Source organism: Equus asinus, chromosome 13 (genome assembly GCF_041296235.1).
Source record: "Equus asinus isolate D_3611 breed Donkey chromosome 13, EquAss-T2T_v2, whole genome shotgun sequence".
Lineage (NCBI taxonomy): Eukaryota > Metazoa > Chordata > Mammalia > Perissodactyla > Equidae > Equus > Equus asinus.
In genome coordinates this window covers 56,656,260-56,679,171 of record NC_091802.1, presented here as the reverse complement: position 1 = coordinate 56,679,171, position 22,912 = coordinate 56,656,260, and the positions used below count along the sequence as shown (strand labels likewise).

The 22,912-nt window shown below is 59.6% G+C and overlaps 2 protein-coding genes across 6 annotated transcripts in view; one reads left to right on the top strand and one right to left on the bottom strand.

Annotated features, from left to right (window-relative positions):
- The window catches only part of RHBDF2 (rhomboid 5 homolog 2), a 26,233-nt gene extending 5,918 nt beyond the window's left edge, over nucleotides 1-20,315 (top strand). For 3 of the 4 annotated variants that reach the window (XM_070483669.1, XM_044745271.2, XM_070483670.1), the window contains exons 2-19: nucleotides 6,295-6,495; nucleotides 9,388-9,553; nucleotides 10,320-10,447; nucleotides 11,159-11,354; nucleotides 11,448-11,651; nucleotides 12,657-12,785; nucleotides 13,139-13,257; nucleotides 13,428-13,622; nucleotides 14,692-14,803; nucleotides 15,019-15,093; nucleotides 15,268-15,429; nucleotides 15,830-15,939; nucleotides 16,094-16,157; nucleotides 16,253-16,347; nucleotides 16,613-16,688; nucleotides 16,854-16,954; nucleotides 17,140-17,293; nucleotides 17,981-20,315. In XM_070483669.1, the coding sequence (XP_070339770.1) occupies nucleotides 9,410-9,553; nucleotides 10,320-10,447; nucleotides 11,159-11,354; nucleotides 11,448-11,651; nucleotides 12,657-12,785; nucleotides 13,139-13,257; nucleotides 13,428-13,622; nucleotides 14,692-14,803; nucleotides 15,019-15,093; nucleotides 15,268-15,429; nucleotides 15,830-15,939; nucleotides 16,094-16,157; nucleotides 16,253-16,347; nucleotides 16,613-16,688; nucleotides 16,854-16,954; nucleotides 17,140-17,293; nucleotides 17,981-18,400 (2,484 nt within the window). In that variant the 5' untranslated portion in view covers nucleotides 6,295-6,495; nucleotides 9,388-9,409 and the 3' untranslated portion in view covers nucleotides 18,401-20,315. The remainder of the gene's footprint in view (nucleotides 1-6,294; nucleotides 6,496-9,387; nucleotides 9,554-10,319; nucleotides 10,448-11,158; nucleotides 11,355-11,447; nucleotides 11,652-12,656; nucleotides 12,786-13,138; nucleotides 13,258-13,427; nucleotides 13,623-14,691; nucleotides 14,804-15,018; nucleotides 15,094-15,267; nucleotides 15,430-15,829; nucleotides 15,940-16,093; nucleotides 16,158-16,252; nucleotides 16,348-16,612; nucleotides 16,689-16,853; nucleotides 16,955-17,139; nucleotides 17,294-17,980) is intronic. The other variant, XM_044745272.2, reaches the window with a different exon arrangement.
- Nucleotides 19,701-22,912, bottom strand: AANAT (aralkylamine N-acetyltransferase). Of its 2 annotated transcripts, none has more exons than XM_044745273.2 (4): nucleotides 22,580-22,912; nucleotides 21,508-21,748; nucleotides 21,032-21,186; nucleotides 19,701-20,644 (listed from the first exon to the last, which is right to left on the bottom strand). In XM_044745273.2, the coding sequence occupies exons 2-4, from the start codon at nucleotides 21,668-21,670 to the stop codon at nucleotides 20,339-20,341; spliced, it is 624 nt and encodes a 207-aa protein (XP_044601208.1). In that variant the 5' UTR covers nucleotides 21,671-21,748; nucleotides 22,580-22,912; the 3' UTR covers nucleotides 19,701-20,338. The 2 variants fall into 2 exon arrangements, with proteins under 2 accessions (XP_044601208.1, XP_070339773.1); XM_070483672.1 differs by lacking the exon at nucleotides 22,580-22,912 and adding an exon at nucleotides 22,143-22,292.

The window sequence follows — 22,912 nt, the reverse complement described above, 5'->3', positions numbered from 1 at the left end:
CTCTGGGCAGGGTGCTCACTTGTAAAATACAGTAAGGCTTTGTCCCTCAGCAGGGCATGCTCCTGGGGTGAGCTCTAGCTAATGGTGACAAAGCCACCTAGATTGCAGACCCCTGGGAGACTATTTAAGATCTTATGCATAAACAAACTGAGGCTCAGAGATATTACGTGGCTTGCCCAAGATCACAGAGTGGTTAGAGCTAGACCTAAGACCCTGTCTGCCCCAGTTGGACTGTGTTTTCACTGTCTGGAGCCAGGCCATGAGGAGGTGGGTGGAAATTGGGTGGACTCCACCCTTAGAAGCAGAAGACAGAGCCCTGCTCTGTGTACCAAGGGTGGTCATGTCTGGAAACTGCCTGGTCCCGCCTTGGTATCACGGTGTCCCCAGCAGGAGTGAGATGGGCCTCTGCTCCCCAACCCATGCCACACCCCGTCCTTCCCCCAAACTCTGAGCAAGCGCTAGGCCTCTGCCAGTTCCCAGGACCAGTGAAAACCCAACTCCCAGGACCCCGACATCCCGAGAGAGGCAAATCTTCATGAGCATTTGGAGCAAAGCCGGGGTCACACCAAGCCTGGGTCACTGTAGTGCCCAGTGGCACAAACTCCCTCTCCAGGAACCCTCCTGTGCCCGGGTGTCTGGCTCAGAAAGGACCAGGGCCTTCTGGGCCCTCAGGTGCCACTTCCGACTCCTCTCCTTCATCATGCTCAGGGAGCAGCAAAACTGGGACAGAATAGGCCACCTTCCCAAAAGAGGCTGGACCGCTGGGCAGAGCATCCTGGGACCCCGCCACTGTACTCCCTCCCCTCTGTTGCCTCCAAGCTGCAGTCGCCCCTAGGCTCTGGGAGCTGCTGCTGCTGCTTACCTGGGCCATGGAAGGGCACTGTCCCAGGCCTTCATCCAGGGCACCTGTATCCCTGCTCAGCTGCTGTCCCCTTGTCTGCTTCCACTCTCTGGAGTCCAGAGAGTCCCAGAGGGGCCTCTGGGAGGGCACCAGGGTGGACAGGGCCCAACAGTGTATCCATTTGGGGACACCTGGGAGCACTCCCACTTTCTATGGTGCCTGCCCTGTATGTTGCCAGCAGCTGCTGCATCTTAGGATGTGGGGACGTGGGGCTCGGGTACTCCCAGCTCAGCCATCTTCCTGGACTCTGGGGCCCCCACAGAGCATGGGCATTCCCACCTTTGCCGGCACCACTGGCATGTGGTCCTGAGAAAGCCTGATGTGTGGTGCAGAGGGGCTTTGGGGTCTGCACTGCCCCAAGAACGTGGCAGCCCCCCTCCCTGCCCCAATGCGCTCATGCTCACACCCTGCTCTTGGTGGCGCCCTGGAACCCAGCGCCCGCTTCCCGTGTCTGTGGTCTGCCATGTCATCCAAGCCACTCTAACTGGGTCAAGAACTTGGGGTCTGATGGGGAAAAGCCAGTGGGTCACCAAGCCCCTGAACATGCCCCTCCAGTTTTTTATCTTCTGAACTGAGCTTGAGCAAAGCCTTTAAAGGTGGGGAAGAATTAGGGGGCTCTCTGGGTCAGGGCCAGCTGTGAGCTCGACCTCTCCCTGGGGGAGAGGCGCAAACCCACAGCTGGTTTTGTTTTCCTCTCCATTCAGGGCAGCCGGTTGAGTTTGTTTCTGGGGTTGAGTTTGTTTCTGCCGACTTGCACCTCTGGGGAAGTGGGTGCTTGCCAGGAGGGAAGGAGAGGCGGAAGGGGAAGGCAAGGAGGGGAGAGGGGGAGGAGGGGAGCCCCTGTTTGGCTTCTGGAGACAGACAGCCCCTCTCCTCCTTTCCCTTCTCTAACCGATGATTGAGTTTGCAGCCTCCAACTGGGACACTTTGCTTCCTTCCCGTTTTGTCTCTCCAGTTTTATCTTCCCAAATCGTGTCCCCAGACCCTGAGCCAGCCTTCTTTGCACTTTCCTGCCCTTCGCTCCTGTCCCCACTCCCTCTTGCCAGGGCAGGGAGGTGTAAGGGGTGAGTCACTGGCCATGCAGGCAGCTTGGGGACAAGTGTGGGGAGACCGGGTTAGATGAAGCCCTTACATAAGCTGCTCCTTCCAGGCCTCGTGGGGGCTGGAGCAAGTCCCTGAGGTCAGCAGAACAGGGCTTTGGCTGGGGATTGCGCAGTGGGTGCCGGCCAGCTTCCCCTCTGCAGCTTTCTAAAAACCACTCCGTGCGGAGTTTCGGTTTCTGTGGCAGGGAAGCAGGGGAGCGAGGCCGCCTCCTCGCCCGCCCAAGGCCTCACCCTGTCATCCTGTGATTCAGCAGGGGACAGACAGGTTCTCAGCAGCCCTGGGCTGCCTCCCTTCCCTCCCAACTGCCCACTCGCCTGCCCGCAGCTACGAGCCCGGGCAGCTGGAAGTCACTTCTGGGCCAGGTGGTGGTTTCTGTGCTTCGGTGGTTCAGGAGACCTGAGCCCCTCCCTGCGGGAGGCCCCCTGAACGTGCCAGTCACATCTCATGGTTAACAATGGTCTGACTCTTTCCTCTCTGGAGGGGCTGCTTATCCCTTGTCCAAGGGCCCCTCCCTCCCTTCTCTCTGACCCCGCCCCCCGCCCCCTGTTTCTGACCACAGGCATCTGAGCCCTGGTGTCAGTCACCTGCCTGCTCCCTGCCCTGGCTCATGAAGCCCTCAGGGCCTGGGGGTTATGGAGAATCCATTCACCATTAGCAAGAACGAGGGAGCCTTCAGAAAGCTGCTAGTGTGCCTTGGTGGCGGTAGGGGACTAGAGCCAGACTCCTCGAGACAGGTGGACCTGCACCTGGGGGCAGGTTAGAAGGGGACAGTGGGCCCATGCAGGCTGGGGAGTTGGCGCCCCTCCAGCACCCTGCCTGGCCATGCACTCTAGTGCTCTATCGGGGGACCTCCCTGGGGGAGGCCTCGCTTACCCTGGCTGTGTCCGTTGGGACAGGGCTTAGCTGGCGGTGCCCAGCCCCACCCTTTGTGGGCAAACCGGATTCTCCGGCGGCACTGTCTGCTTTCTGAGTCTGCATTTCTGTCATATGTGCCTGATCCTGGCTGCTGCTCGCTGGATTATGCTACTGGGGATGGGGGTACTGGCCTTCAGGTGGGGTGAGGTACAGAGATCTCAACCCATGGGTGCCCTGGGATGATCGGACTCTGCAGTGCACTTTTGCTTTCGATCTGCCCCACACTATGCTGGACCCTACCCTCAACTTCCTCCCTCTACCCAGGCCCCTCTAGGGTCTCCTACTTACTCTGGGGCTGGGGCTGAAGGCCCTTTTCTGGGGAAGGCGCCATGGAGGCCAGGATCTAGCTTGAACAGATGGCAGTGGCCCGGCCGGGTGAGGCAGGCCCTCAAACCTCCTGCCCCCCACCACCCCCTCCAGGGGCTAGGCACTGCGGCAAGCCTGGGGGTCTTAGAGGGAGCAGCGGATGTGACTGTGGGTCAGGAGGAAAGCTGGTCCCAGGATGTCACAACTTCCTCTGCAGTGAGCCAGCACATCTGCATGTCTGGCTTGTGGGAGATAAGTGTTGGGTGGCGTGCTCCTGAAGCTACAGCACTTTCTCTGCCTGATCTCTGCCATCCAGGCTCCTCCACGCCCTGGACTTGGGTTATGCAGGTGTCCAGAGTGGGCCTGATAGCCGCCACACCTGCCAACCCCACCCCCACCTGCCAACCCCACTCCCACCAAGCCCCAAGGAAGAGGCTGGGCTTCTGGCCCACCCGACCACCCACCGTTTCTGCACAAGTTGAGGGCACACAGTCTCAGGAGCAGGCTCTCGCCTCCACGGTGGAGGCAGGGGAATGGTATTTTTATACCAAATGTGTGGGCTTCAAGGGTGTCAGAGCTGGGCCGTCACCTTATCTGGCTCCCTCGCTTCACAGAGAAGGAAACTGAGGCTGGGGTGTCTAGCTGTACAGGCCAGGATGCTTGGCAATGTCCTATGAAGACAGTTAAGATGGCTCTTCTGGATACCCTGCTCCTCCTCAGGAAAATGCGCCCCCCCCCCCCCAGCCCTGCCCCAGCTCTCTAGGGCCAGGCCACTTCTCTTTGGGACCCCCAGGATTGTCCCGGGGCTGGTCTTACCTCTCCAGTCCTTTGACCTAGGGTTGTGTCTGCCTTTCTTCCTGTCAGGAGATTTGCCCAGATGCCACCAGCACGGTGGGTCCTGGGCCGGGGGTCCCAGCCAGGGGTGCTGTGGCCTTGGGATGGGAGGGCTGGCTGGGAACTCTGGGCTGTGCTGGGGGGGAGCAAGAGGCCCACTGGGGACTCATCCTCGGACAGCATCCTCCATCCTCAGCCCTGCAGTGGTCACAGAGCCGGGGCAGGGCAGGCAGCACTCAGCGGAGCCTTCCAAAGGGGGTTGCTTCCTGGCCTGGATGCCGGACTGGGGGAGACAGTTTCTGTCCAGGGTCCGTGTGGACTGACCATCTGTAGCCATGCGTGTACTCAGCTTCTCGCCTGCCTCCCATGCGGTTAGTCATTGGTGGGGCTGTGTTCCAGACCCTGTGCTGCCCAGGGTCAGGTGGGGGACACCTACACTATCACAGGCAAATCTGCAGGATACTATAGGAAGGCAGGTGAGAAAGTGATTGATTCTGTCTGGTGGTGACCAGGCAGGCTTCCTGGAGGAGGTGACATTTTACCTTCCTTAAAGCAACCAGCAGGCGTTGGCCAGGCAGATAAGGTGGAGCCTGGTGTTCCAGCTGCTGGGCCTCAGATGAGAGGAGGAGGGAGCTACAGGGGATGTAGTGTGTCTGGTGAGGTATGGGGGCAGGTTCTGGAGGGCACTGGATACTGACTTGGGAGAGTTGTGATCAGCTCTGACTTCCAGAACTACCTGCTTGGTGACCTTATCCAAGCTCAGGCCTGGCAGCCCCACCCTCACTCCTAGCCTTCCTCCGCTGCCTGCCACCCTCCCCCACTGGTGCCCATATCCCAGGACAATGCCCGCCCGACACCCTGTCACTGCACCCCGGTCCCAAAGGAGGCCAAGCTGGAGAACTTTCCGTGCAGGGGCCCCAGGTGAGGCTGTTGTCTTGGAGCTGTCTCCATCATGGGCACAGAGTGGCATCTGAGGAGCCAGCTGGCCCAGCGCCAAGACCTGTCCGCCCTTGATCTCTGAGGGGACTTGTCATCCCCAGCTGGTCTGCCCTGGGTGTGGGGTCAGGACTACCAGCACTTTCCATAGGGGAGTCTGTTGGTCAGGCCTTAAAGAAGCAGGAAATGTCCTGGGACCCCAGGTCTGCCTTGGATCCCTCTCTGGTGCCTCCTCCACACCCAGAGTTCCTCTCACCTGTAGTTGGAGAACTTCGGCAAGGGGAGCAAAAGGGGCGCTGCCGTAAGGAATCAGAGGGGGGCCCAGACCCTCCCCCAGCCTCTGGTTCACCCCAGGGCAGCCCCTCGGGCACCTCTGGGCACCACAGGCATCTGAGGAACACAGTTTGCAAGCCACTGGGATGCTCACCAAGGTTCCCTGCGGGCTCGATTCTCCACCCTATCTCCTGATGGGGGGCCGTCCAATTCCCCAGCTTTGGGGCGCTGCCTGTTTCCCAAGGAGACCTCAGGCCCAGAAGCCAGAGCGACTTGAGTCCCAGCTGTTCCCCTTCCTGGCTGGGTGAGCTTGGGCAGGTTACTTAATCCCTCTGAGCTTCCATTTCCCACCCTGTGGGAAGGGGAAGCGATGAGAACGTCTGCCTCGAAGCGGGTCTTGCGGACGGAGTGGGATAACTCGTGTGAAGGCCAAGCAAGGCCAGGCACACGGAGGACTTGGCCCTATCCCGCCCCCGGCAGCCCTCGGGGTTCTGCTCCAGGAGGGGTCCACCTGCTCAGGACTCAGAACAGAGAGGAATGGTGCCGGGCTGTTGCTTTTCACTGCTTGCTGTGATGTCCTGTGGATTTCGCCTCAGTAATCATTAAAGAACCCAACAAAAAAAGAACAACAAAATACTTCCAAAGCCTTTGAACGCTGCCTTAAATATCCAGGTTACTCTAATTGAACTCTTAATCAGAAGAGAACCAACAATTCCTGGGTTTTTTAAGTTAAATGTTTCTGGTAAGCTTATGTTGAAACAGAAAGAAAAAGTGGGGACCATCTTGATTTTGGGTTCCCAGCCCAGAGTGGTGGTTTTTAGGTGAATGCCCTGAGGGTGGGGCCCCTGGCTGCCTGGCTCTCAAAGCCCCCAGCTCACCCCACAGGGGTCCCTTGCTCCAGGTGAGGAGGGGGACACATGGCCCTTAATCCCTCGTCCAGAAGGCTGTTACAGATGACGAGACTGAAGTCAGGAAGACACCACGGTCCTGATTTTCCCCTTGAGCCTGCCCTTCCTTCCTTATAGGCTGTGAGCACCAAGGGAGCTGCCTGCTTGACCTGGAGCCATCTGTCCATCTTTCCATCTGTCTCTGCATCCATTGTCCTCTCTGCAGAGGCGAGGCTTGACCCCAGAGCATCTGTACAGAGTGAGGCAAGGACTAGAACATGCTCTAAAGACCTCTGCAACCAGACCCAGGAAGCCTCAAGCTGAGCCCAAACTCTGAAGGTAGGAAGTGGGTAGTAGGCAGCCTGGACCCAAGATGTCAGTCGTTTGCTTGTTTATTTGTTTTTCAACAAATATGTGCTGATGCTACCTGTGAGCCAGCTCTCTTCTGGCAGTGGAGGTGCAGCAGTGAATCAGGCGGAAAGAGGGCAGAGAGGGAGGTGATTAGGGTGAAGTGAGGGAGAGACATGGAGCGAGGGGCACGGGTTGCTTCAGGAAGTCAGGGAAGGCTCCTTGGAGGAGGTGGCTCTCGAGCTGGGACCAGAGTGACAAGAAGGAACCACCTGCTCCACTGTGTGATGATCTGATCTGGAGACTCAGTGACCAATATGAGCAGTGACTCAACATTTATGGAACAACAGCTTTATTGAGATATAATTCACATAACCATAGAATCCATCTACTTAAAAGTGTACAATTCAGTGGTATTTGGTCCGTTCACAGGTATGTGTAACCATCACCACAGTCAACTTTCGAACATTTTCATCCCCTCAGAATGAAACCCACGCCCTTTAGCTGTTCCCTCCCCCTTCACCCCAGTGTTCCTTCCCCAGCCCTAAGCAACCACTGGTCTACTTCTGTCTGTAGATTTGCGTATTCTGGACTTACATATGTAAGGACTCCCGTAGGATGTGGTCTTTTGTATTTGGCTTCTTTCACTTGGCATAGCATTCTCAAGGTTCATCCACATGGCAGCGTGTGACAGTGCGTCTCTTCTGTTTGTGGCTGAGTAATATTCCATTGTGTGGCTATAGCACATTTCGTTTATCCATTTGCCTATTGATGGGCATCTGGGTTGTCTCCACCTTTTGGCTCTGATGAACATGGTGCTGTGAATGTTCCTGAACAAGTTTGTGCGGACACATTGCCTCTGTCACATGTTCACTCATTTGATGCTCAGGACGCCACTCCGAGGAGGAAGTTATTCCCCTGTCCTAGGTGAGGACTTGGGTGGCCCGTGGTCAAGTGCAGGCCCGTGTGCAGGTCAGGCCGAGGCCGCTTGGCTCCATTCTGCACTTTTGACCACAGCCCCCAGCACCTTCCAGCAGAGCTTAGTGGGTGTAAGGCAGGAGGGGCCCAGAGTGGCTGAGTGGGCAGTGGGGGCAACGAGGCGATGAAGCCACGTGCGGCCCAGAGGCCCCAGTGAGAAGTCTGCACTTTATTTTAAGTGAGAACAGGAAACCTTGGAACACTGTTGACCAGGGAGGGACATCGTGTGATTCTGCTGCTGTGTGGAGAATGGTCATGGGGCTGGGGGCTCGAGGGCCAGCAGGTAGAGGAGTCAGGATACTGCTGTGATCCTACCGGTGAGACAAGATGGTGGCTCTGCTGGGGGCCGGGTGAAAGGGGAGGATAGGGACAGACTGGGAGCGAAGGTGGTGCTGCTCTGCCCAGCCGTCCCAGAGCTGGGCCCCATGTGCCCTTGGCTGGAAGGCTCCATGTGAGCCTCCCTGTTGGTGCACACCCAGGGTCATCACCCGCCTCGGATGTGGGCGTGGAGTCCGTGGCCTCCTTTGAGGAGGAGGAGAAACCAACACTGCCCCGGCAGCCTTGGGAAGTGAGGAGAGGAAGTAGCTAAGGCATCTAGCAAGAAAAAGGTCACGGGGCAGGCGCCAGCGATGAAATGAAGAGAGCAGAACAAGCAGAGAGTGTTAATTCTGGGGGTCAAAGGGGAAGTGGGGGGTGGCGGCCTGAGCAAGAGTGGAAAAGCCCTCGATTTATGCAAATGATAGGTGGGGTCAATTGCCACCTCCTCTTGGCAGGGCCATTTGGCAAGATCCATTGAGATTCCAGTTGCACCTACTCTTCAACTCAGCAATTCCCCTTCTGGAGCTTTGTCTGATGCTAATACTGGGACCAGCACATATGGTATAGGTGAGGGTGTCCCTTAACACTGGACACTAGTCTAAGATGCCAGAAACATCCTAGACAACTGTCCGTCTGGAGTCAAGTAAATCTGGGTACATTCCACTCAGTCAAGTCTTTGCAGTCAGGAAAGATAAGGTAGATTTCTCTGTATGTGTTGGCAGGGAGAGATGTCCGTGCTATAGAAGAAAAGGTGTGAGTGTGTGTAAGATTGTAAGTACGAGTGTCCTTTTCCAGGTGCAGAGAGGCACCTGGAAGGATATGCACACTGAACTCTTCCCTGGAGGGGTGACAGGCGGGCCACCCGTTCACTTTCTGCTTTATAGTCTTCTGAGTCTTTTGTTTTTTCAATGAGCATATATCACTTTTATGATTAAGATAACATATTTTTCCTCTGTGAAAAGCAAAAAGTACCAGACAGGTGGTAGTTTCAGTTACCCTTGAAAAAGGAACCAGGCAGCCACATGGGACAGGGACTGGCACGGTGCTTTCTCATCTGTCTGGGAATTGGGCTGAGCCACCACTTTCTCGCCTACAGTCCAGGGACTCCTCCAAGAACTGCCTGCTCCTTGCACAGACGTGGGCCCCTTATTTGTGTCTGGGTGCACCCCAAGCTCTGCCTCAGGGACAGTGGCAGGGCTGTTTGTCTCTCTGGTCCCCTAGCCTGCTGGGGGCAGGTTGACGAGGTGGCATCCCCACATCCTTGGCCCTCATGCTCCTTTCTGGGTGTGGCCCTTGCCTGAAGCAGAGAGACCAGAAATGCAACCAGGTTTTCCACCTGGTTGGGGACCTCCCAGACCCCTACTGTCCTAGAATGCAAATGAGGGACAGAAATAGATCTCTCAGTGCCTCACTCAGCCCACATTCAGTCTCTGCTACATGGTTCAGTGTCCAGAATTAGGTTTGAACCAACTTTTGGCAGGTTGTTTTCAGTCTGGGCTGCCTGCCCTCGCACCAGGGTCCCCGCGTCCCCTCGGGTCCTGCTACCTCTCGACACACTCATGCCTCCTCTCCCTGTCTCCATTCCAGCCCCGCTGCCCCCCTGCCCACCATGGCATGTGCTGACAAGAATGGCGAGAGCATCTCCTCTGTGTCTAGCAGCCGCCTGCAGAGCCGGAAGCCGCCCAACCTGTCCATCACCATCCCACCGCCTGAGACCCCGACCCCTAGCGAGCAGACCAGCATGCTGCCCCAGGTAAGGGGCGGCCTGGGGGCTTGCTGCCCTGCCACAGGTGACAGCTGTGCCCACACGACGCCTTTCAGACGGTTCCACTTCCCAGAGGAGGCACAGCTGCCTGGGTAGCCCCTGACTTAGGCCTGTGCCCCTTCTTCCTGGCCCCGAACGTCTCAGAGACTGGGCCCTGAACTCGGGAGCTCTGTCTCATGGCGGTCCAGGGAGAACAGGAAATGCTTTCCTTGAGAAAAGCTTGCTAGTCCCACCTGGGAACTGGTTGTTTCCATTGCCCCCCAGGCCCAGGCCCTTTGGTGGGTGTGGGCGGTCTGTGATGTGGGTGAGCGGGCACAGCACATCTTCAGCATCAGCAGGCTGACCTTGCAGTGCCTGCTTCCTGTGGGAGAATAGAAATGAATCAAAGTTTCCGACAGTCCGGACCATCGCTCCATAAAGAGCTCATTGAAACTGGGCTTGAAGCAGCGTGGGCTTCCCGCTCAGCCCGGGCACAAAAGGGAGCTGTGCTGGGGCCACCCGCTCACTCCAACATACACAAATGGGCGAGAGCGTCACGGCGTGACGAGGGAGCACAAGATAGGGAGTTAGGGACATGCGTGCTAGGGTTCGCTGAAAATCATTAGAAAATGGTGACTTTACGTTCGGAATGAAAGCAGCTTGGGGTGTCGATCGGGGTTGACGTCTGTTCTCTCGGGGTTTTCATGTTGGGAGCCAAACCCAGGATCTGGGCTCTGTGAAGTCACAGCCTGTCCTGCCTCCCACCTCCCCACAGAGGCCCAGGAATCCTGCCTACTTGAAGAGTGTCAGCCTCCAGGAGCCACGAGGACGATGGCAGGAGGGCAGCTCGGAGAAGCGCCCTGGCTTCCGCCGCCAGGCCTCCCTGTCCCAGAGCATCCGCAAGTGAGCATCGTGCCCGGCCACCCCCCAGGGCCCTGTAGATTCTTGGCACATGGGCATTTGCTGGGCCTGGCTCTGAGTCCCATTTCTAAAAGGAGAAGGGAGGCATAATGAGCAGCATCTCCCTGCAGGGGTGGAACGTGAGAATCGAATACCATGTTACAGGTGGGAAACTGAGGCCCAAAGGGGATATTTGCCTTGTAGAAAGTCATAGTGTGGAGGCTGAAGGAGTTCCAGGAGCTGGGGGGTGGACCACTGCCCCTCAGAGTGGCTCCAGGAGGCCTTCCCAGCCCAGCTCCTCATGCTCTGGACTTTAATCCGCCCCTGCTCATCTGGTCACTGGGTACTGAACCAGGGTGCTCACGGGGAAGCTGATCTGCCCCTCTCACTGCACCCACACATGCCCTGTCCCCTCCCTGCATGCACACGGGCACTGTCACCTCTCACATCCATTCCCCTGCACACACCTGCGCTGTCACCTTATGTCACCTCTCTTGCATGCACACGTGCCCTGTCACCTCCCCTGCACACATCTGCACCATCACCTCTCATGTTACCTCTCACATCACTTCCCCTGCATGCACAGGAGCACTGTCACCTCTCACCTCACCTCCCCTGCAGACACACAACCGCACAGTGCGTGTGCCCTGTCACGCTCTCACCATAGCTGCATCAGCGTCCACACACCTGTTTGCTCTCTGTCTGCTCCCGCAGGGGCACGGCCCAGTGGTTTGGGGTCAGCGGCGACTGGGAGGTGAAGCGGCAGCACTGGCAACGCCGGAGCCTGCACCACTGCAGCGTGCGCTACGGCCGCCTCAAGGCCTCGTGCCAGAGGGACCTGGAGCTCCCCAGCCAGGAGGTGCCTTCCTTCCAGGGCACTGAGTCTCCAAAACCCTGCAAGATGCCCAAGGTGAGCTCCATCGGGGGTTGAGGGGATGCAGGCAACTTCGCCCCGGGGCCCGACCAGCTCTGCTCAGCTCCTCCCTCCCCGGCTCTCTTTCAGATTGTGGATCCACTGGCCCGAGGACGGGCATTCCGCCACCCAGACGAGGTGGACCGGCCCCATGCCCCACACCCACCATTAACCCCTGGGGTCCTGTCCCTCACCTCCTTCACCAGCGTTCGCTCTGGCTATTCCCACCTGCCCCGCCGCAAGAGGATGTCTGTGGCCCACATGAGCTTTCAAGCTGCTGCCGCCCTCCTCAAGGTGAGCATGCCTTCCCCACCTCTGCCCAGCCTCCCTTCCTCCTCTCTCTCCCCTCATCCCTGCCTCCCTCCTCCCTCCCTCTCCTCAAAGCATCCCCAGGAGTTCACTCAGGTGTCTCCCTCTGTGCCAAGGGTAGTGGATGCACCGGGACCCCTGGGCAGAGAGAGGGGCCCAGCAGCCAGGCCCACTTCCTTGTAGTCCCAATTCTCCCTGGTTTGGGAAGCTGGTTTCTACACCGTCTCATAAGCTGGGAATGTAGGACATGAAATGTGGTCACCACTCATTCACCTGTGTTCACCAAGCCCCTATTACGTGCTGGGCACGGGGGCTGCAGAGTGAAACGGGCCAGTGTCACTGCCTTGGAAGAGCCCCCAGCCCAGGTGAGGGCACATGTCACCATTCAGTGTGAGAAGTGTTGGGGGGCCCACCCAGAGGAGGTACTGCCCCATCTCGCCTCTGGAAAGGGGCTGGTGCCAGGGAAGGCCTTTGAGCTGACTCAGAAAAATCAGGAAAGTTCTCCAGGAAAGGAAGGAAGGAAACAGCCTATACAGAGCCCTGGAGGTAGGAAGGGGGCCTGGCACTTTGGGGGAGCAGCAGGTGGTTTGATGTGGCTTTAGTGAGGTGTGGTCCCAAGAGGAGTAGCAGGAGGTGGAGTCAGAAAGGTGGGCAGGGTCGTGGTGTGCTGTGCTGAGAAGCTGGCCCTGGGGAGAGATGGCCCGAGCCTCGGTTGTAAGGGTGCAGGGTGAGTGATGGGGTGTCAGCTGCCAAGCCAGAGGCCAGGAGGTCACCAGGGAGAAGATAGCAAACCATGGAGAGAGGGATGCGTTCAGGGCTAGGGAGAAGAGGGTGCCCTGTGCCTGGCCTTCTCCCTCAGACGCTCCATGCTCTGGGCGGGCTCCCACCTCCCAAGACGCTGCCCCCAGGATGGGCTTGATGATTCCTTTGGTGTTGAGGGGTGGGGGTGCTGGAGCCGGGCCTGATGCTCGTGCCTCTGCCCTGTCACAGGGGCGCTCGGTGCTAGATGCCACGGGACAACGGTGCCGGGTGGTCAAATGCAGCTTTGCTTACCCCAGCTCCCTGGAGGAGGATGTGGTCGATGGGGCAGACACGTTTGACTCTTCGTTTTTTAGTAAGGCAAGCATGGGGTATGGGCCCTTGGGGTTGGGGAGACTGGCTGGACTGGGAGCTAGGAGAGATGACCAGGCCTCGATCATGCTCTGACAGAGCCCCTGAGAAAGCCAAAGACCCATTGGCGGGGTGGGAAGTGCCACCTCGTGGAGCGCCTGGGACCCCATCTTTCTGTTGGGCAGAGCAAGGACCTGTGGGTGGGGCTGGGTGCCAACAGACACGTGGCTTCCACTTCCCTCCCAAAGAGCCTGTCCGTCCAGCCTTGTCCTGCCTTTGAATTGAGCTGTTGGGAGCAGTATTTGGGACAGTGACTCCTCACACTGGCTGTTTTTTTGTCCCCCAATCCACCCCCACCCCAGGAAGAAATGAGCTCCATGCCCGATGATGTGTTTGAGTCTCCCCCACTCTCTGCCAGCTACTTCCGGGCGATCCCACGCTCAGCCTCCCCGCTCTCCCCTGATGGGTTGCAGATCCCTCTGTGAGTTCTGGGTGGTCCCTCCTCTAGGTGGAGGGAGGCAGCACAATGGGGCAAGGGCTCCCTGGAGCCCAGTGACCCGCCTGGGGGCTTCCCCAGACTGCAGGTCCCTCCCAAGCCCCATTCTGGGATGTGCGGAGGTGGCACAGTCTGAGAGCCCCCATCCCCACCAGGAAGGAGCACGGTCCAGCCCCGGGCCCCGCGGCCAGGCGTGGCAAGCGCATCGCCTCCAAGGTGAAGCACTTTGCCTTCGACCGGAAGAAGCGGCACTACGGCCTGGGCGTGGTGGGCAACTGGCTGAACCGCAGCTACCGTCGCAGCATCAGCAGCACCGTGCAGCGGCAGCTGGAGAGCTTCGACAGCCACCGGTGAGCGGGCGGGCGTGGCGGCCAGTGCTGCCCGCCCCCTACCCCGTGAGAGTGGGGTGTTGGCACCACTCTCGCGAACCCCTTGGGTAGGTGGAGAGGAGAGGGGCTGGGAGCCTCCATGCTCCCCTGGGCCTTCCTGAAGTGCCCCTTCTTCACTCAGCAAGCGTTTGGTGAGCACCTGCTGTGGGTCAGGAGAGCAGGGACGGGTCCTCAGGGTCCCCTTTGAGCAAGAACATCACCTGGGAAGGGTCCTTGGGTACTTGCTGCCTCCTCTCCACCCTCCCCACTTTCTTGGCCTGCATCCTCAGCCAGGCTCCCAGACAGCAGTCAGTCAGCAAGCATTTCTTGAGTGCCACCATACAGGCCCTGGAACAGAGCTCCAACGGCATGGAGCGGGGGTGGGGGGGGGGGTGTCAGGGGACAGTTAGAAGCTGTGACTGTGAATGAGGGGACTAGGAGAGGACATGCGCAAAGACCTCAGGGGTAGCTGGAGGATTGAGGAGGGGCAGTATGATGCATATGCATCATATGATGCACACTTGGCAGCAACCTGATAGACATTGGACCCCAAATTACATAAAAGTACTAACAGGTGTGGTGGATGTCCAGGAGAAAGAGAACAGAGTGGAAGTGACCAGCTGGTGGGGCGGGATATAGTCAGGATGATGAACAACAGTTGGCTGGGTGAAGAGAGACGGGAAGAGTATCCCAGGCAGCGTAAACATCATGTGCAAAGGCACTGAGGCTGCAGGGAGCAGGGTGTGTTCCAGGAACTGCAAGAGAAGAGGAAAGAGGCCGGGGAGGTGGGGAGGCACAGCAAGGCCTTGCAGCCAGCAGGAGGGGGCAGTGTCAGACTTTGTCCCAAGGGCAGTAGGAAGCTGTCGAAGGTATTTAAGCTGGAAAAGAGACGTGTAGCGGTGCATTTCAAAAGTCACCGTGGTGAAAGATGAGTTGGCAGGGAGTAGAAATGGAGGGTAGAGAGCTGGTGAGGGCAGGGAGTGGCTGGGCTCAGCAGGGCGGAGGGTCAGGAGGTGAGCTTGGCTCTGCTGACCTGAGGCCTCTGCCGCAGGCCCTACTTCACCTACTGGCTGACTTTTGTCCACATCATCATCACGCTGCTGGTGATTTGCACGTATGGCATCGCGCCCGTGGGTTTTGCCCAGCACGTCACCACTCAGCTGGTGAGTCGGCTACGGAAGTGGGGCTCCACCATGAGGGTCCCAGCCCCCTGAGAGACTTCAGCATCCTGGGCCCCTGAATCCCTCCCATGGCAACCACCTGGCCCAAGCAGGAGGGTGCTCTGGACTCCTTGTGGCTTTGCCCCTTGACCCCTTCCTGCGGACCCTACCCTGGGCCGGGGAAACCCCTGACCCCCTTCCTTCCACCTCTGCACCAGGTGCTCAGGAACAAAGGTGTGTATGAGAGCGTGAAGTACATCCAGCAGGAGAACTTCTGGATCGGCCCCAGCTCGGTGAGGGGCCCAGGCGGGGACAGCATCTCAGCAGGGAGCCCATGGGCCCCGTCGCCCCCAGCTGGGCAGGGAGGGGGTTAGCCCCCCTCATCAGGGGACCCTCAGGGGAGACTCAACAGAGCCACCAGGTCTCATTCCCGGCTTCCTCCTTCTCTCCCCCCCCCACCCCCCTAGATTGACTTGATCCACCTGGGAGCCAAGTTCTCGCCCTGCATCCGGAAGGACAGGCAGATTGAGCAACTGGTGCTGCGGGAGCGAGATCTGGAGCGGGACTCAGGCTGCTGCGTCCAGAATGACCACTCAGGCTGCATCCAGACCCAGCGGAAGGACTGCTCGGTGGGGCCAGGGGCCGTTCACCCTGGGCCCTGTAACCCCTGCCAGCCCTACTCTGGTCCCCTGCAGCATCTCTGCTTGCCCTGGCCTGGGGGAGGGGCCCTTCAAGGGCAGTGACCACATTCCCTCTTCCTTCTCCTGCCCTCCCCAGCCCCACACCCCTCCCTGGCCCCACATGCCTCCCCAGCCCCACATACCCCTATACGCAGCCCAGCACAGGGAAGGTGTCAACCTCCCCAGCCCCGGAAAAGTGAAAGCTAGGTCTCAGGAACGTGGGAGTGGGGGTCTAGCGGATGGGCCTGAGCCCTGGGACGTGGGAAGAGCCCTTGTCTTGGAGGGTCCCCCGCCCACTGCAGTGGGGGTGGCCTTGTCCTGGCATGACTGGCCTGCCTCCATCCTCTAGGAGACTTTGGCTACTTTTGTCAAGTGGCAGGACGATACAGGGCCCCCCATGGACAAGTCTGATCTGGGCCAGAAGCGGACGTCAGGGGCTGTGTGCCACCAGGACCCCAGGTACAGTCCAAGGGCAGCCTGTGGCTGGGCTGTCCGAGAAGGTGGGGTGGAGTATCCTGTTGTCTGTGGTGCCCACAGGGATGCTGGCGGGTTGGTGTGGTAGGCTAGGGGTTCCACAGCCCCTCATTTTGCCCCCTTTGACCTCTGCCTCCAGAACCTGTGAGGAGCCGGCCTCCAGCGGTGCCCACATCTGGCCCGATGATATCACCAAGTGGCCAGTGAGTGTCTGGGGCAGAGAGTGGTCTGGCGAGGGTGGAGAGGGGGCGCCTGCCACCGCACAGGCCCACCCTGCTATTGGTGCCCCATCTGGCAGATCTGCACGGAGCAGTCCAGGAGTAACCGCACAGGCTTCCTGCACATAGACTGCCAGATCAGAGGCCGCCCCTGCTGCATCGGCACCAAGGGCAGGTGAGCTGGCCCAGGCACCCTGCCCAGAGCTTCCTGTGTTCCTCCTCCACCACACACACCCTGGCTGATGTCCTCTCCCCCCACTCTGGGGGCCGCCCGCGGTTTGAGCAGGATGAAGGGGGGCTTGCCCTAGAGCCAGAGTCTCTGCAGAGGGGCACCCCCTTCCTGCCAGTGAGTCCTCCTGTGGCTAGGCACGGGGCTCTGGGCGAGGTGGGCAGGGGTACCCAGGGCCCTGATGTGCCCCCTTGCCTCTCCATCCCCCCAGCTGTGAGATCACCACTCGGGAATACTGTGAGTTCATGCACGGCTATTTCCACGAAGAGGCTACGCTCTGCTCCCAGGTGAGGAGGGGCCTGTGGTGCCCTGGGCGTAAGAAGCCAGGTGTGCGGCCTACTGGAGCTGGGCCTCATGCTTTCCCTCCTGCGGCCGGTATCGGGCTCTGCCCCCACAGCGGGCCTCTAGCCAAGCCAGGTCCCAGGCACTGACCACACCGTGCTTGCCTCCAGGTGCACTGCTTGGATGAGGTGTGTGGGCTGCTGCCCTTCCTCAACCCTGAGGTCCCAGATCAGTTCTACAGGCTCTGGCTGTCTCTGTTCCTCCATGCTGGGTAAGAGGCTTCTCGCTCCATGTGCCCCAGATCCCTGTAGTGGCTGCTCACCTGGACCCCCCAGAAGAGGCCCCTGGGCTAGAGCACAGCTGGCACAACCTCCCAGACCCATTGCTCCTGAAGTGCTGGCTGGTGACTGTGGGCAGATGTGGGAAGGCTGATGCCTGGTGTGTCCCCCACCTCAGCGTGGTGCACTGCCTTGTGTCTGTGGTCTTCCAAATGACCATCCTGCGGGACCTGGAGAAGCTGGCCGGCTGGCACCGCATTGCCATCATCTTCATCCTCAGCGGCATCACTGGCAATCTCGCCAGTGCCATCTTCCTCCCGTACCGGGCAGAGGTAGGGACTCGGAGGATGGGGCAGGGAGGGCCAGCTCTACTGCTCTCCACCCCTCCCACCTGGGGTCTGCCAGAGCGACACACGGCCCCTCCCATGCTGGGCTCGATAGCAGATGGACAGCTAAGCTGGGAGCTTATTGGCCGATCCTTTAATCCCCGGGCACGAGGAGCAGCGATGCCCCTGAGTCATGCTAAGACATCACCTCCAGAAAGACCTTGCCGGACCCTGTTTTTCACTCTGTTCCTCTTCTCTGCCTCATTTCTCTTCACAACCATGACCACTGCCTGCCCCCACGTCACATATCCATAGGTTGAGCCTATGAAATTGCCATGTGACCATTGTTGACCCACAGAAACGGCAGTTTTTTGATCAGCTTAACACTGTTGGCTTGTTCAGTGCCTGTCCCCACTGTATGCACCCTGGAGAGTCTTGTTTGTCGTACTTATTGCACCAGGGACACAGTAGGGGCTCAGTGTTTGCTGAAAGGATGGGTGGAACAAGCCCACTTTGGTCTGGCAGCTCTAGCTGACCCCTGGCCCCTCAGCTTTGGGGCCCCCACCCCTGGGAGGGGCTCCCAGATGGGATGACCCAGGTCCTGGTGCTCCAGCCAGCTGTACCCAGGGCTCCCTACAAAGGCTTCCAACCTGGTACCTGGACATCACGCATGTCCCCCCCCACCCACCCCAGGTGGGCCCAGCCGGCTCGCAGTTCGGCCTCCTCGCCTGCCTCTTCGTGGAGCTCTTCCAGAGCTGGCAGCTGCTGGAGCGGCCCTGGAAGGCCTTCCTGAACCTGTCGGCCATCGTGCTCTTCCTGTTCATCTGCGGCCTCCTGCCCTGGATCGACAACATTGCCCACATCTTCGGCTTCCTCAGCGGCCTGCTGCTTGCCTTCGCCTTTCTGCCCTACATCACCTTCGGCACCAGCGACAAGTACCGCAAGCGCGCCCTCATCCTGGTGTCGCTGCTGGTCTTTGCTGGCCTCTTCGCCTCGCTCGTCATCTGGCTGTATGTCTACCCCATCAACTGGCCCTGGATCGAGTACCTCACCTGCTTCCCCTTCACCAGCCGCTTCTGTGAGAAGTACGAGCTGGACCAGGTGCTGCACTGACCGCCTGCCCGGCAGGGCCGGGCCGCGGCTGCTGCCCACAGAGTGCCACTGACACAGGGACTGTGCCTGGGACGGGCTGCTGTCTGCAGAGCACCCCACCCCACACTCTCGAGACCCACCGCTGGGGGCCCAGGTGCTCCCTGACTCCATGGGAGACAGTCACGCAGGCGGGTTCCCTGGGGGAGTGAGGATCCTTCCTCAGGTCTGTGTGTCCGTGGCCCAGGCTGGGGGACACTCCGAGCACATGCTTCTCTGCAGCTCGGGGCCCAGGCCCTGACTTCCTGCCCTCTCCCCTGGCTCCCCTGCAGTTGGGACCACCTCCTGGGAGTGGGCATCTTTCTTCTCAGGGTCCTCAGGCTGCTGGCAGTCTCCCACCTCAGCTTCCACTGGTGCCTTCCCCTTCACCACGACTGAGCCCTTCCAGGGACCCCATCAGGTTCCCAGCCTGCCTCACCATGGCCCCCTTCCTGTTTCTCCTCCTCTCTCTGCCCTACGAGCCCTACATTCATCGGTAGCTAGTGAGCCTGCCTGTAAGGCTCCCAGACTGGACATTGTGGGAGAGGCTTTGGCCTGGTCTGGGGCAGTGAAGGAGCAGGGAGACACAGGGAGACCAGGAAGCCAGGAGCCTTCCCTTCTCTCTAGCGGGGGCTCTGCCTCTCGAGCCCCTCCCGGCCCTCCCTTCATGTCAGTGTTCTGCCTCACGGGGCTGGTTCTGATGGCAGCCAGCCCCGCCACCCTCTGCCTCACTCCTGCCTGGACACCCTGAGGACCCACTCCCAGGGGCTGCCCAAGGTTCAATCAGACCCTTTTTTTTTTTTTTTTTACCAGTTTATATTATGATCCTAATTTTTAAAGTAACGCTAACTTTGTATGGATGATGTCTCAAATGTATTAAATGATATTCTTTATGGAAGTATTGTCTTTTGAGGGCTCAGGTAGAATGAAAGCTGGAACCTTATTTTGGGGTTGGGGGCAGCCAGGTAGCGCTCAGGGGCAGGGGCTTGGTCCAAGGGACGGTGGAAAACTTGTTGACTTCTGGGGGATTTGGTTGGACCAGAAACCAGGTTGGGGTCACGTGGAGGGCCTCAGGACGTCCCTTGAGAGGGCAGGTTAAAGCCCTTGACTCCTGGGGGCCCCCAGCCCCACGTGCTTATAGGGGCAGTGAGGGGGCTGGCTGGGCTGAGGGGCGGGCCACCCTGGTAGGGATGTTGTGGGTGGGAAGGCACAGTGCTTGTCCATTCACTGCAGCTGGGGGCAAGCCCCAACCCTTCACCCCACACCCAGGAGCCACCCGGAAGGCGATAGGCACAACCACTTTATTACTGTGGACAGAGGAGCCAGGGTGCCTGTGGCCTGGGAGGAGGAGGAGGGGCAGCACAGGGACTGGGGAGGTGGGTGAGCCCAGATGTGGCCCCTGTACTTCCCTGTTCCTGGCTACCCCCTGTTCCAGGGCTGAAGGTGAGAAGGGGCAGCCCTGGGGCTGGGGACAAAAAGAGCCCCCTGAGCGCTGGGCTCCTCCTGTGAGGATGCTCCCCTGGTGCTGAGCCCCTTCATGCCTAGACGGTCCACCATCGGTTCCTGAGGAGGGAAGAGCTGAGGCAAGGCTGCAGGACACCTCCCACTGTCTGTTCACCGATCCAGCCCCAGCTCGGGCAATTTGGAACGCAGGCGGTCCAGAGGCCCTCGTGAGGACAGACTGGAGGAAGCACACTAGTGCTCTAGCTGGGCAGGCTGGGCTGGGGAAAAGCCACCCCATCTCCTTTTTTTCGCCTCTCCCTGCTCCACCAGTACCTGGTCTCCCTTCATGCTCAGCCAACCTGGGGGAGGCCGGGCCAGGGAAGGGGACACTGGGGCTGGGTAGGAGCCCCAGCTTGCCTTCCCACATCTCCATCACCAGCCATGGGCACCCCGGGGCAGCGGGCAGGTGGTCAGCATGGTTTAGCAGTTGCTGTTCCTGCGCAGGGAGGCATGGCTGCGCAGGGAGCACTGGAGCTCCGTGAAGGCGAGTGAGCCCACAGTGATGGCGCACGGGCCCACAGGGTAGAAGCCGAACCTCTCGTAGAAGGGCACCAGTGTGTCCTCGCACATGAGCACGGCCCGGCGCACGGTGGGCTGGCTGCCCAGGTGGTGCAGGTAGCGCCACAGCAGGATGGAGCCCTTGCCTTGCTGCCGGAAGGTGTGGTGCACAGCCAGCACATGCAGGTGGGCCGTGCGGCCACCAGGCCTGTGCAGCGTCAGTGATTCCTGGGGGCAAACAAGGGACATGAGTCCAGGTTACCTCTGCCAACACCTATCCCCTAAACCACCCCTACCTGGGCCAATAGCAGGTATCCTCTGAGTGCCTCCAATCAGGGCTCCCCTTCCACCCAAGGAAGGCCCCAAATTGGGAGCTGCATCCCTGGCCATGAGGCCCTTTGAGACCCCACAGGGCTGGGCTCTCTCACCCTGGAAGAGGACCTAAGGCCTGTGCTCATCTCTCTGGTTCTGGAGGAAGAAATCCCAGCCTCTGGGCTCCTCTACCCCCATCTGGCTGGCCTTTGCCAGAGCAGGAGAACCCAGAGGCCAGCAGGCAGTGGCCTCTCTTCCAGAGCCTTCCAGGGGCCTGTCATCACAGCCCCACTCTGCCCTCACCTGAGTGAGTCTCTCCTCATCCCACAGCGAGCCGATGATGAAGGCCACGAGGCGGCCCTCCTGGAACCAGCCCAAGGACAGCTCTGGACAGAGGGTCAGGAAGTGCCGGATCTCATCCAGATACAGGGGGCACGTGCCCGAGACAGAGATGAAGGCTGTGGCAGGAGGCACGAGTGGGTGACTCAGCGGTCGCTGTGCCACATGCCCACTGTCCACTGCACACCAAGCATTGGCTCAGATGCCAGGGGTGGGGTCTCCCACCCCCCAAACCTTCCCCACAGAAAAGCAGGGGATTCAAGGCTGTTGTTCCCGCCCCCTACTTTCCTGAACACGCATTCGCACATGCGCACACACGGAAACTGTCTGATACTCTGGGGTCCCAGGCACCAAGGATAGGAGATGTGAGGGTCTTCTCCCCACAGGGCAACCGCAGCACAGTACAGCAGCATCCCGGGCCATGTGTGGAAGCTGCTCACCCTCACGCTCAATCTCAAACACGCTAGCTGCGTCCTCTGGGGTGAGGCAGCGAAACTCGCTGGCAGGGAGTGTGTGGCGCCGGTGGCGGCTTGGGGAGTCTGGGATCCCAGGTGCCAGGCACAGGGCCACGGGCTTCAGGTAGTGGATGCTCTGTGTGGACATCCTGGCTGCTGGTGCCACCTTGGGTTGCCCCAGCTTCAGAAGTAGCCTCCACGACAGCCAAGGAAGGCCCCGGAGCACCTGTTGGGGAGCAGTGAGAATCAGGGGTCTGATCTTCATCCCCAAGAGGGCGCGTCTTGCTTCTTTCATAGCTGGATCTGGGGTGGGGCCAGCCCCAAAGTGGAGGGGCACATGCCCCAGGTGCCTGGCCCCAGGAGCAGTCTTGGGGACTCTCAACATTGCTGCTCTTTCCCCACCTTTCCCTCTCAGCCAGAAGTACCTCCCGGAGCAGCCCCTCCAAACCTCCACATTCTGGCCTCACTGCCCTCTGGGTGCATCTGAGCCCTAGGAGATGCGGGAGGAGTGGGCAGTGCTCGATGGAGCCTGGGGCATCCCCGACACTGCTGCCCAAGGGAGGAGGGGGCATGTACCTCCGCTGACCACTTATAATGCAACTAGGGGTGGTTTGCCCTACCTTCCCAGAGGGAGACTTTCCAGTCCTTTGGGTGCAAGATGGTGAGGCTGGGAGCTTTTTAGGCAGCTTCAGCCCTCAGCTCTGGAGCAAAAGCCCGTAATCAAAGAGAGTCCTTAGGGAGCCTCCACATTTACCCAGATGGCCGCAGACTGAGGTGTGGGCACACAGGGCGGGGCTGGGGAAGAGCAGACATGGAGGGCCTACCGTACCTCTTGCCCCACCCCTGGCTCATCAGCTGTGCCCCTGTGGCACTTTTTGTCCCTCTCCCATGACACCCTACAGATGTACAGTTGTTAGAGGAGGCCACCCCTCCCTTAAAAAGCCCTGTGGCTTCCACATGTCCTGCCTCCTCCACCTTCTCTCCCCATGTCTCAAAGCCCCAAGCAGTGTACTCCTGTCCCTGAAGGTGGCGAGCCAGGGCTGGGGGTCCCACTTACCAGGACTGTGGGGCGAGGGCCCCAATGTTCCCACGCCAGAGCCGGTCACCCCAGGGACCCTCCACAGGCACAGGAACAAGGAAGATCTGGGTGCACAGCAGGTGTGGCCAGGCAGCATGCAACGTTGTTATCAAAGATTCCTAACCCCCCACGCCCTCCTCGCAGTCCACCAGGCAGGGGGAAGCTGGCAGGGCTCTGGCAGTGCCAAGCTGGTCCCTGCCTGCTGAGGGTAAAATGTCAGCCTGGCACGCTGGGCACAGAGGGGATTACAGCAGCTGACTGGGGCCCCAGGGTTTAGGGGAGAGCATGGGGCTAATCCCTACTCTGGCACTG

What these genes read in the sequence shown, in the direction of transcription:
- AANAT (XM_044745273.2), bottom strand. Translation starts at nt 21,670, where the DNA reads ATGTCCACACAGAGCATCCACTACCTGAAGCCCGTGGCCCTGTGCCTG. An exon ending in GTTTGAGATTGAGCGTGAGG is followed by an intron (nt 21,187 to 21,507) that starts GTGAGCAGCTTC and finishes CTCCTGCCACAG; the next exon opens with CCTTCATCTCTGTCTCGGGC. An exon ending in ATGAGGAGAGACTCACTCAG is followed by an intron (nt 20,645 to 21,031) that starts GTGAGGGCAGAG and finishes GTTTGCCCCCAG; the next exon opens with GAATCACTGACGCTGCACAG.